Source organism: Dermacentor silvarum, chromosome 11 (assembly GCF_013339745.2).
Source record: "Dermacentor silvarum isolate Dsil-2018 chromosome 11, BIME_Dsil_1.4, whole genome shotgun sequence".
NCBI lineage: Eukaryota > Metazoa > Arthropoda > Arachnida > Ixodida > Ixodidae > Dermacentor > Dermacentor silvarum.
Window position 1 is genome coordinate 48,246,453 of NC_051164.1, and position 12,554 is coordinate 48,259,006.

Consider the following 12,554-nt stretch of genomic DNA (forward strand, 5'->3'; position numbering starts at 1 on the left):
AGCACATGAAGTTGTCAGAACTCCCACTGTTAATATATTAACGGAATAATCTACTTTTACTGGGAACATCTTAGTGTTGTTCAAGCCATCGTCGATGGTAGGGGCGTAAGTTTGGGTAGTTGAAAGCTTGCGGCATATTGTTCACATTTTAGGTTGTCTACGTAAGTCGTCAAGACAGTTGCACGACTAGCACTGGTGCGTTTCACCTAAGTGATTCAGGTGAAGGAGGTTGTCATTCGAAAAAGTTCGAGCGAGGAAAATAATGCCAAGGTTGAAGCAAAGTGCAGGTTTTAGCAACTACGCTTGTGTAGAGAACGTAGTTAGAGCCACTGAGGCTAAGGTTTGGGATGATAAGCTCAAATGGTTTAAACGTTCATTTGAAGTGGCTACGACAACTTTCGCAGGTTGTAAACTTTTATAGTTGAGCCATCATGATATAAGCCAAAGTTGAGACGGAACTGACCTAATACTGGAAACTGAGGAAAAAAATTCAGTAATTAAAAGAAAATGGAACGTCAGAATGGTTGCGAAGGGATAAAGACAGGGCAACATGAAATCAGTAACAAGGATATTTGCTGCTTGACAAGACATGATATATGCGGTGGAAGATAACAAGGCAGTTGCTATCAGTAATTTTGACAATATAACAAAGGCGTCAGGGGAATTCTATGCTGAACTGCATGTACCCTTGCAGCAGCGACGTAACCGTGTATGAATGTTCCATAAATTTCATATTTAACTAGCGATGTGGTTAGGATGATTCTATAAGATATTTTCAGGGAGAAGCAGGCCAGATAAGTTGGAATAACCATCGATTTGAGAGGAAACGGAGGGGATGTTGCGTTCGAGATGCTTGCGGCCCTTTACTTACAATGACTTATACACTCAAGTGTACCAGTTACTTGCTACCACATCTCATTAGTCCATCGGAAGGAGGACGTTAAAGAATTGAGTAATAACAGGCCCGTCACCTTGATTTCGGTATTTTCCAACATATTTGCGAAGCTAGTTTCGGATAGAATCAGGGCAAGAAGTGACTTCAGTGAACACAGAGAACAGGCTTGTTTTAGGAAGGAATATTCAACAATGGATCACATCCATATCAGCCAGTCACGTAATAGACAAGTTTGCGGAGTATAACACACCTTTCTACACATATTGCTTTTGTAAGTTATGAAAATGCGTTCGATAACGTAGAGACGCCAGCATTGACGGAGGCATTGCGTAGGTAATGAGAACAGGAAGCACGCACGAATACCTTTAGTAGGTATGTACAACGATTCTACAGCTACCCAAAGGTTTTAGCAGGGAAGCGGAAAGATACGGATTAAGGGTCACGCACGAGGACACAATGTCTCTAACTGATATTTACTGCAGTGCTTAGAAATATTCAAGCTATTGGATTGGGAAGGATTAGGTGTGAAAATCAACGGGAGACATCTCAGCAACTAAAAAAAGTTTGAGAAGAAGCTAGCAATCGTGCAGCGAGAGGAAGAACGAAATGTAGTCTAGAGACTGGAAGGAGCTTTGTGGATTATCGAGACAAACGTTGGTAGCCGATATTCTAGCTGAGATTAACGAGGAAGCGAGTTGGACACGTTATCTAATGCGCAGGGCAGTTAAGCGCTAGTTTATCACAGTTACAGAATGTCCCCCAATTAAAAGTAAGCCCAGTCGAGGGCGGCGGAGGACTACTCGGGATGCCGTAATATATGAAATTTGGAGTGTTTGGATGGTTCCAGGTTGTGCAAAGCAGGGGTAATTGAAGATCGCTGGTAGATGCTTTCTTTTAGCTTCTGTAGCTTCTGTACTTTTGTTTAAATTTCCCAAGAGCAGCTCAGTAAGTGAACCGAAGTATAGGCAATGGTTGTCGACTTAGGTGGCAACTAAGTTCGCCCCGCCCTTCTTACTAAAGTCGCTACGAAGATTCTTGTGTGTTTTAATAACATTTTGTTGCCTTCACATACATTTTGTTGCGATTCAATCAAATGTCATGCATTCCTTTCTTAGCGCAGAACAAGGTGAAGGAAAGTTCAGAAAAGGGGTCGTAATCTTTACCTTTTGCCTTACATTTACCTTCCTTTACCTTTTACCTTCCAGAATTGGAAGAAATTTCGTGCTCTTTTTTTTTTCTCAAAAAAAGGACAAGTGTCAAGAAAGATGCAAGTGTACAAATTGAGGAAACATTAATCTTTATTTGAGTGAATCACGCTATCCGCTTTCTTTATTTCTACAATAACACATGGACGAACGGGATAAGTAATCTGGTACTGATTACTTGCTTTTGGAAATGAACATCTCCTTGGATCATTGCCACAATTTGCTAAGCACTCTGCAACTAATACATGTTGATGCTGCTACTTGCTGCAGCTTCGACGCATTCAGAAACGAAAGTCATTGTTCTAATACCTAGCCCAATAAATTTCTGTTTGTAACCATATTCCGTCGTTTTTTTTGCATTTCAAGTTTTTATACAGAATCAACGGTTTGTTGTATGTGTTCGAAAAAAAAATACGCCATAGTAAGTTTTGCTGTGCGTGCCTTACTTAATAGCGGCTGCAGGTAGAACTTTCTTTCGATGCGTGCAGCATCCACGTGCTAATCAATTATCAAAAGCTCGCCCGTGTGTCGCAGTAATTTGCATTTTTCGCGTGTTTGTGCCGTCCTGACTCGCGCAGAGAACAACGAAGATGACAGCGATGCTTCAATACCTGGAGAAAAGGCGGAGCATTCTGGGCATCGCAGTCATGAGCCTGTCGTACTCTACGCTCGAGGACGTTTACATAAAGTGAGTCTTCAAGATGCGCTTTCTTTTCGTTAAGAAAGCTTAACTGCGCTGAGGGTAGATTTGTCTTATTCGTACGTGCTTCTTATAGAAGAGAAATGGTGGAAAGTTCACAACAGGTAGTTTATCTCCGTTCGAAAAACCAGTAGAAAGAGAACCTTGGGCAGATCGTAGTACAGGATGACTGAAAAAAAAAAAAATCACCCATCCAAGTAGAACCTCGCTAATACGTTTTCCACCTATAACGTCACCGAAGTCTGACGCCCCTTGCTGTTAAACCTTGTTTAGGTTCACGTCAAAAGGTTTTCCGGCTTGTGTGTTCTATTCCCACGAACCCGGGAACGTACGTTTTGGTGAGGTGAATCTGGGAATTTTTTGCTCCCTGTTAGCTGATTCGAACGTAAGGGAGAATTCGGCAAAGGGGTGAGCGGACGATCCGTTTTATAAACCTGAGATGGCCTTATGCGCTTGATTCAAAGGATTTATTACCGATCAAACCCTCCTGTACATACTTTTGCGTCTAGCGCTACACTTCGCTGGAACACCTGTCGAAATAGGGCTGACGGAAGCTGTGCCACATGTTTATCACTCATCTGCTTACGTTGTCTTAGCCCATAGAACTCGCGACTTTGCCGAGCAGAAGCGAAACGCTGCAGACACCGGGTTTCCGCGGCATGTTTTTCGACGAATACGTCGGGCAAGGAGACACAATCTCTCCAATGCTATTCACTGCATGCTTAGAAGAAGTATTCAAGCTCTTAGACTGGGAAGGATTAGGAGTGAGGATCGACGGCGAATATCTCAGCAACCTTCGGTTTGCAGATGACACTGTCCTATTGAGCAACAATGGAGAGGAATTACAACAAATGATTAAGGACCTTCATCGAGAAAGTGCAAGAATTGGGTTGAAGATGAATATGCAGAAGACAAAGATAATGTTCAATAGCCTGGCAAGGGAACAAGAATTCAGGATAGCCAGTCAGCCTCTAGAGTCTGTAAAGGAATATGTTTATCTAGGTCAATTACTCACAGGGGACCCTGATCACGAGAAAGAAATTTACAGAAGAATAAAACTGGGCTGGAGTGCGTACGGCAGGCATTGCCAAATCCTGACTGGGAGCTTACCACTGTCGTTGAAAAGAAAAGTGTACAATCATTGCATACTACCGGTGCTAACATATGGGGCAGAAACTTGGAGGTTAACAAAGAAGCTCGAGAACAAGTTAAGGACCGCACAAAGAGCGATGGAACGAAAAATCCTAGGAGCAACGTTAAGAGACAGGAAGAGAGCGGCGTGGATCAGAGAACAAACGGGGGTAGACGATATTCTAGTTGACATTAAGCGGAAGAAATGGAGCTGGGCAGGCCATGTAATGCGTAGGATGGATAACCGGTGGACTATTAGGGTTACAGAATGGATACCAAGAGAAGGGAAGCGCAGTCGAGGACGGCAGAAAGTCAGGTGGGATGATGAGGTTAGGAAATTCGCAGGCGCAAGTTGGAATACGCTAGCGCAAGACAGGGGTAATTGGAGATCGCAGGGAGAGGCCTTCTTCCTGCAGTGGACATAAATATAGGCTGATGATGATGATCATGATGATGATGATGATGACGACGTCGCGCAGTGTAACCTCGATTCTGGATCGCGCGTCAAGGAGTCCACGATGTCAGGAAGGCAACAGTGGTCACGTGCACAGATATGCCAGGAGCGCTTTACGTAAATGTACCTAAACGTCAACTTGTGAGAAAGATTTCAACTAAACGTGTTGTGAAGTCTTAAAAAGCTGCCAGGTATTTCTATGCGAAATTGAAACAGGCGTGGCCCTACATCATTCGCCACTTCACGGCTTGTATATAGAGAATTGCCCTTTGCGTTGAGGTTGCGTCAGGTGCCATGTGGAATTGGTAGAAAATTATTACGTAATGTGTATTTTGTTCTTCAAAGAAGTCTTTTTTATGTCGCTCTTCACCAATCCTCCAGTTTCCTCGGTTCACTACTTACTACTACAAAACTTGTGTGCCCAGAGCCTTAATAAGCCTTTATTGACACAACACGGCATGTCAAAGCGTGTTCAATATTTGCCTGACCTGCACACGCCCATGGTAAATATTATCTACGCTGCCAGTAGCATTTAGTTCTCAGTACTCACTCCAAGCCTCAAAAAGTGTAGAGCTCCCTGCTAGAGAATTGCGAAATAGAGAAGAAAACTTTATCATTACTTTTTTTAGCTTCCGTATAGAGGCCGTCACTGGTGTCAGTACCACGTGGACGTACTCAGGCGTCGCCGATCCACGCAGAGACGCGACCAATACATCAAAAAAGGTGTAGGTTTTGGGAAGGTGGTAACCCATATTGACAATTAACCAGTGCGTAATTGAGAAGCCGGACGCCTTGCGTCCTCGCCCTTTTGCCTATGTCCTGCTCTTGTCAAGATTATCAATTTCGCTAAGCTTCTTGCCAAGTTGGTCGACGATATTCGAAACACTTAAGGTGCGCCACGGCTGACGGCTCGTGCGAAAGGAATGACACGGGCATGTCTCTGCTTCAGCTCCTTTCAAGTGTCGTCTGATTTCGCGAATTTAGTATAGTTTGAGTGTGTTTCTTATTTTTGCACATTTTTTTCGCGACGACGAGTGTCTTTCAAAGCTCAAGTTACGTGGCGTCGAAGCGAAGAAGGTGTCTGCAGCTGTCTGCGATTGTTTTGCTTTTTGTTGTGGCAGGATGGTGACTCGCACTGAGGCTAAGGACAAGAAAGGCATCGGTGACTGCTGCTTTCAGCTTCAATCGGAGCAGGACGACGGGGCGAGAAAGAAGAGAGGTACGCCAGGCGTGCTAGGCTCACCAGGTTTCATGCTAAGCGTACCAGTGAATATTGCCGGCGTTGCTATCACTTAGGCATCATGCGAACTGTGGTCAGTACCTGTAATGTTGTAGGATTCGGCTCGATGTCGTAGGTATATGACATTGCAGGTTTTTCTTTTTTTTTGCAGTTGTATTGCGTGATGGCCTCCAAACGTTTATTTGAAGTAGAGAAGTTGATGGCCAAGCTTATTTCTTTACGTACGTTGTAGTGGCATAATGGCTTGCAACACACTGTAACATGCGTGAGGCGATCGCTATTTTATGTTTCGCAAGATCCACAAAATGTAATTGTTTTGTAACCTCAACAATTAATTTTGCATGTAATATCTCGAGATCTATTTATTAGTTTAATGTAAAGGCTAAATAGCACCAACTAATGCCATAAAAGAGAGGTACTATTTAGAATGCCCGCAAAAAGCTTAAGCCCTAATGTCGCAGAACCAATGAGGATAAAGTTGAGGCAAAGCCATGTACTTCTATCATTCCCGGAATACCTGCAGTTATACTAGAGATGTACGCAGATACTAATGCCAGAAGCCGAGGATAGTCGGCGAGCGTATTGGGTTTAGCTGTGCAAGGACCATGTGCAAAAATAAACTACCAATTCAGCAATTATGTCGCAAATGTGCTGAAACTCCACCTAAACTCGAGTGTAACCCTGTATACACTCTTCTGAATTCACAAATTCTACTAAAGGCTTTGTACACAGTCACACTGCTAACCTCTCTGCATGTTATCTCGTGGTGTACATAAGTAATGTGGATGTTTATTCAGTACCACGAAAATATTACAGAAGCTTTTCACGAACGTATTCATTGACTGGGAATGTGCGGAAATGTAGCGTTAGGTAAGCCTTGCACAGTCCCCGCGAGCGCACCCTATTGTGAATGGAATGCAGCACCACCAACAACAATAACAACAAACATGCACAGGCTCTTGGATGTTCTCGGGTATTCACAGAACCCCGCGTGTGCAGAACCCGCATATTCGCAATTAATCCACTACGGCGCCACTCATGTTGAAATTTTAGGCGTTGGAGGCACTGACACGAGAGTAACGGAAAGAGACGCCTCATCCTTCAAATTATAAACCCTTACCAACTTCCTTAGCATTTTAGTTGTTTTAGGTCTCTCATAGCTTCTGAGGATTTTTTTTTTGTTGTGTGTCTTTAATCCACTATTGCGAAGAGCAACAGGCGAGACCCAATAATGTTTGTTTGCTATCTGCCTGTAATTCTGTCTGCATTAATATCTCCACATACTTTTCGCATAACTGTTTGTGCAGAACAACTGGGGCACCCGCCGTGGTTGCTCAGTGGCTATGGTGTTGGGCTGCTGAGCACGAGGTCGCGGGATCGAATACCGGCCACGGCGGCCGCATTTCGATGAGGGCGAAATGCGGAAACACCCGTGTACTTTGATTTAGGTGCACGTTAAAGAACCCCAGGTGGTCCAAATTTCCGGAGTCCCCCACTACGGCGTGCCTCATAATCAGATCGTGGTTTTGGCAAGTAAAACCCCATAATTTAAGAACAACTGGGGCAAAAGGCAAAGGTTCTTGGCTCGATGCCAGGTATCCGAACACCAACATGCTTTCTTATGGGACCTCGTGCCCTGCCTCGACAAAAGTAGGACTAACTAGCAGGATTGGGCTATTTCCAAGATTATAACTGCTCTTCGCAGTAAAACGCCGGCGATGTTGCGTGCGCCCATAATACTCTTGACTTAACAGCAGCTGCGCGTAGTCTGTATAGTAAGGACACACGAGTTTGAGCGGGCCCGACTGCAAGAGCTGACGGCGAGTCCAATCATGCCGCAGATTCGCAGGCCCTGAAGCAGCTGTGCCAGGCCGGGTCATCGAAGGCCGGCACCCTGTCGGTGCTGTGGGCGCTGCTGCGCAAGCGGACGCTGCTCTGGGCGCGCGTCTGGTGGACCAGGCTGTTTTCCCTGGGAATCCCCGTCACGTGCCTGGTGCTGCTGGTGCTGTGTGAGCGGCTCCTGCTGCCTCAGATGGCGCCGGGTAGCAGCGCCTTCACCTACGAGCCGGAACGCATCTACGACGTCTCGTACGGTTTCATCGAGAGCGACAACGCGAGGTAAGGTTTAGGCTCTCGTGTTCCTCGGAACAGGAGCTTTGTGGACCGAACCACGGAATTCTCCAATGACATCGGTTTCTAAGCTCCTCCGCTGGGTTCGCGAATTAGTGTGCGATGGAATGGAGGAAGCAAAAAAAAAAAAAAATTACAGGTCCCACGCGCTGCTGACATCAATGTTATGCGTAGCATATTGCATTTTTTCCTTTTTGCCTTGGCTCATCTTTCTTTTCCCGCACCTTGCTATAGACTTCAGCTTGACGTTGCATTCGTAAATTTCAGCTTTGTTGCCGGTGACGACCCTTTGCAAGAATTTATCGCTGTCGCCCGAAGTTTTCCAATCAATGAAACATTCTTTCCGTTGCGTCTTCTGCTAAGGAGTCGGCAGTTTCGGCACGAGCATGGCGGAAACCTTTTGATTTTCAAAATTTTAGTCAAAATCCGGTGTTCATATAACTTTACCAAAACAACGGATTCTCATATTTACCAAAAAATTATATTCTAATATTTACGGATTCTCATAACAGTCATTCGGGGGTCACTGAACATGACACAACGTACACGGTCAGTATTTTCATCTTTGCTCGAGGCGGAGTGATGTCCTGATCTTGCACTTTTTTCCCAGTTTCGCAAGAAATATCAAATTGTTCCTTTGTTTCGTCTCTTCGTTTATCTCCATTTTGACAAACATTACAAATTGGTTGCACAAAAAAGTTGTCGCAGTTTCACCTGAAAGGCGAAACATCAATTGCGATAGCAAATTTGTAGAGAGCTATACGGAGTAATGATAGTAGCTTTATCGGGTGCATAACCTTGGACATGCAGCAGCACCGGCAACACGCAGAACTGTTGTTGACGCCGTCGGCGTTTTGCCCGCGTTCGCACAAAATGCGTACGGCGTTAGTGACTGTTGCCGGAGCCTCTGATATAAATAGGCACTTGATGCCGCAGCTTAACGTCGCCTCCCTTCCCTCCCCCTCCCGCACCCCTCCCCGCCACGGCCTTTCGCGCGTCGGAAGAAGGCGCGTTTGTTCTACATATATGGTGATTGTAAAGGAGGAAAGAGACGCCTACTTCTGCAGCCCTTAAGGGAGCACGGCGCAGAACGCGCGTTTTTAACACGAAAGTGTTTTATTCCGGGGTCCACCAAGACTTCACTGACGTATTTCCGTCACGGAAATACGTCATAGAACATAATACAAAGAAAGAAACCAGAAGAAAAAGTTCCACAAACATGCAAAATTTGGGAATCGAACCCACGACCTCTCGGTCCGCGACGATAGATCGCCGAGCGTTTAACCCATTGCGCCACAAACGCATTCGCAGAGAGCTACACAGACGCGCCTTATATATCTAACACTCCTCCGTGTACCCGCGCTCTTGCTCGGGGCGGTGCCGCCGCCTATGAGCAGAAAAGAGAAGTACTGCATTATGACACTAAAGCCCGGGATACATGGAGCGAACTTTCTCGACGAACTTCACGCGTCAAGTAACGACGCGGCGACACGACGCAGGATGTTTGCTGTGTTGCAATACATGCGGCGAACGCCGCCGCGCGTTGGCCGCCGTGTTGGCGGCGGTCCCGGCCGCCCGCTTCGAACTGAATTTGGCGTTGTCCTTGTAGAATTCACTTAGTTGGAAGCAAATGACTGCGTAAACGGCTTTCGCTTAGTCTCAGGCCGCTTCGACGACAGAGTATTATGGATAACCTTGAGTAGTTTTCGAGATCGCTTCTCGTTTCGAACGCGTCTAAGCCTAGCGAAAGAAATATCCGATGCCAACGCCATCTATCGGGGAAGTCGGGAGATAGGCATGACGACAGCATGTGGCCTCTGAGATCAGAAGATTTCTGTTGAAGGTTGTTGTAGAGAGCTTGCACTGCTTGTCTGTTTCCTCGCAGATCAGCGGATATGGGATGTACAAATACAACGCGATTCCTGAGAGATCATACTAGGAACTACTCAATCGGTGCAGAGACATGCAGACACGGCAACACCAACGCGATTGCAGACGACGCGAAAAGGCGCGCGCGCGCGAAACACCAGCATGCATTGCGACCGGAACTAGTGCCTCCTGATTGGCTGTCGTCCACCGCTGCGCGCTAGACGCTTCCGGCGGCGGCGTTCGCCCGACGAAAATGTTTGGACAGGCAGATCGGCTGCGGACGGCAAATTTCTTGACGCCGGCCGTCGGACGTTCGCCGCCCGACGAAGTTCTTCGCTCGGACGCCGGTTATTCGCTCCATGTATTCCGGCCTTAACGCGCACCGACAGTGAACGCTTCGGTGGTCTCAGTACTACGACGCCTCGATGCCAGCATTCGAAGGGACGCTGGCATCAAGAAGCACTACCAACGCCACCTAGGTGGCGTTCACCGTACTCAGCACAGCGGAGCGTGGCCTCCGCAATTAGCTCTGAAAATGTTTCTGAAGTTGATCGCGGATGCTGCAATTACGACGCGCTGTACGCGCTGATTTGACTCGGTGACGATTCAGTTACGTGCTTTGTCTTGCGCGTTGTATTAGTGTGTCAGTTACGTGCTTCGTCTTTCGCGTTGTGCTAGCGTGTGCAGCGTAGTGCAGCTTCCATATGCACGACGGTTGCTCATGGTCATCGACGTTGGTAGTCGTGATGGAGGAGACGTGCCACCAGGCGTCAGCGTGGGTGCATCAACGCCTAAGGGCGCTTTAGCCACAAAACACCAATAGACATTATATATCAATGTGCAATAAACATTACACTACTTCTGTGAAGACACGTTTCACTTTCGTGTTCTATACCGATTCCTATATAAGAGGGATCAACCACATTTTTTTTCTTCGCCGTGCGTTCCCTCCCCGTGAAAGCGCGCGTCCCTCGCGCGCTTTCACTCGCACATACAGCGTTCGGCGCGCGGCGACGATTTCATCTCCACTGACGTCATACGGAACCTCACGGCGACGGCGACGGCGACGGCGACGACGGCGGCGACGCCGACGGCAGAAATCTGCTTTGGAGTGTCCATATAATTGCTATCGCAATAAAAAGTCGAGGGCTCTTAGGCATCTCTACGTGGATGAATGCTAAAGCACTGCGACGTCTCTCCGATGACGCCTCGGCCTCGTTGGCGTAGTTGTGTGGACGTCCAAATGAGCCGGGCGCAGCTTCTGACTGAGAAGTCGAAGGTTCGTCCATCGGAGCGCACGACAGAACTCGCCGAAAGTTACCGCACCGACTGGCAGCGCCGCGATCCGCGGCGCTATATATAAATCAGAGGTGGTCATAGCGCTAGAAGACACGGACAAGAACGAGAGAACAGGACGAGCGCTATGAACACCTCTGATCTATCTAACCAACTAGCCCAAAAAGCCATACTTGTAGCTATATATAGACCTGCCACACAGTTGCCGCTTCCAGCCAAATGCAGCTTATGCAACCGTAATATTTACCGGGAAACGCTTGCGGCAAACGCTATGCTTGAAGGCGAGCTTTCTGGTTCTTTTCTTTCCGCCTCACGGCTGGCTCCTCCGCTGCCGCGGATAGGCTGAGGCCAACGCCATCTGGTGGTGCTTCAGGAACCCCAGCGGCCCCCGCGGCCTTCGCCTCCCGTTGATCGGCTGTGACGACGTGACTTTTTGTTCCATGTTTGGCGACGCCACGGGATTTTGCGCCTCATGAGCCATATAATGCTGTCGCATTAAGAAGTGCATCCATAAAATTCTGCCTTGTCATACTGCTGCTGTGACGCCGCGGGATTTTGCGCCTCATGAGCCATATAATGCTGTCGCATTAAGAAGTGCATCCATAAAATTCTGCCTTGTCATACTGCTGCTGTTCTGCTCACACTAGTGGTCAACCGGTCTCATGTAACGGAGATAGCAGCACTCCTACACCCTCGTTCACTTATTTGCTGACTCATTGCATGACCTTTTGGGACAGACCTCGTACATATTTATGGGCTTTAATAGTTCGAGTGGCCACCTTCCGGAGTAGGGGTAATTAGAGCGTGACCACCTTCCGGAATAGGGGTAATTAGAGCGTAGGGTTCTTTACTCATGCCCGCATTTTATCCCAAACAAACTGCGTTCTCGGACCGCTTTTCCGAATGATGTTTTTTTCAAAGTAACTTTCAGAATGAGTCGCAGCCTTCTTCTTTCTTGGGTTTTACGTGCCAAAACCAGTTCTGATTATGAGGCACGCCGTAGTGGAGGGCTCCGGGTTAATTTTGACCACCTGGGGTTCTTTAACGCGCACTACAACGCAATCACACGGGCGTTTTTGCATTTCGCCTCCATCGAAATGCGGCCGCCGGGGCCGGGATTCGATCCCGCAACCTTGTGCTCAGCAGCGCAACGCCTTAGCTGACTGAGCCACCCCGGCGGGTAAGAGTCGCAGCCTTACCAATTACTAAAACATGTGAAAGAATTTGGCGCGGAGAGTAAGGATTTTATCTAAACAAAGTGAACACATGCCATTTTTTTTTCGATATGCTTGGATACGTAGTCGAAATCATGAAGTTTCGCACTTTTGACAGGGAGACTGTACATTGCTTGCTTTCTTGCTTCCAGGTTTGTTTGTGTGTTTGGTTGGTTGCTGAACTTTTATGCTGTTGGCCGGGCCTCGCGTTGCTGCCGTCAGTGGTGTTAAGGCGAAAGCCTTACATGTCTCGTCTTGAGGTGACCTTGAAAAAGTGGTTCCAAAAATCGGAAAAATATGTACGAAAATCAACTCATTAACGTAATTACAAATCCCATAACATTATATAGGTAATTACATGAGTAGTATAAATATAGAAATATAGAAAAATGATCATGGTACTCATTACATTCACTATGA

The 12,554-nt window shown here is 46.9% G+C and overlaps 1 protein-coding gene across 1 annotated transcript in view; it reads left to right on the forward strand.

Moving 5' to 3' along the window:
- LOC119433054 (retinal-specific phospholipid-transporting ATPase ABCA4-like) overlaps positions 1-12,554 on the forward strand; it is a 138,081-nt gene that overhangs the window by 40,570 nt on the left and 84,957 nt on the right. The window contains exons 15-17 of the mRNA XM_049658544.1: positions 2,679-2,788; positions 5,507-5,604; positions 7,467-7,743. Coding sequence (XP_049514501.1) covers positions 2,679-2,788; positions 5,507-5,604; positions 7,467-7,743 — 485 coding nt within the window. The remainder of the gene's footprint in view (positions 1-2,678; positions 2,789-5,506; positions 5,605-7,466; positions 7,744-12,554) is intronic.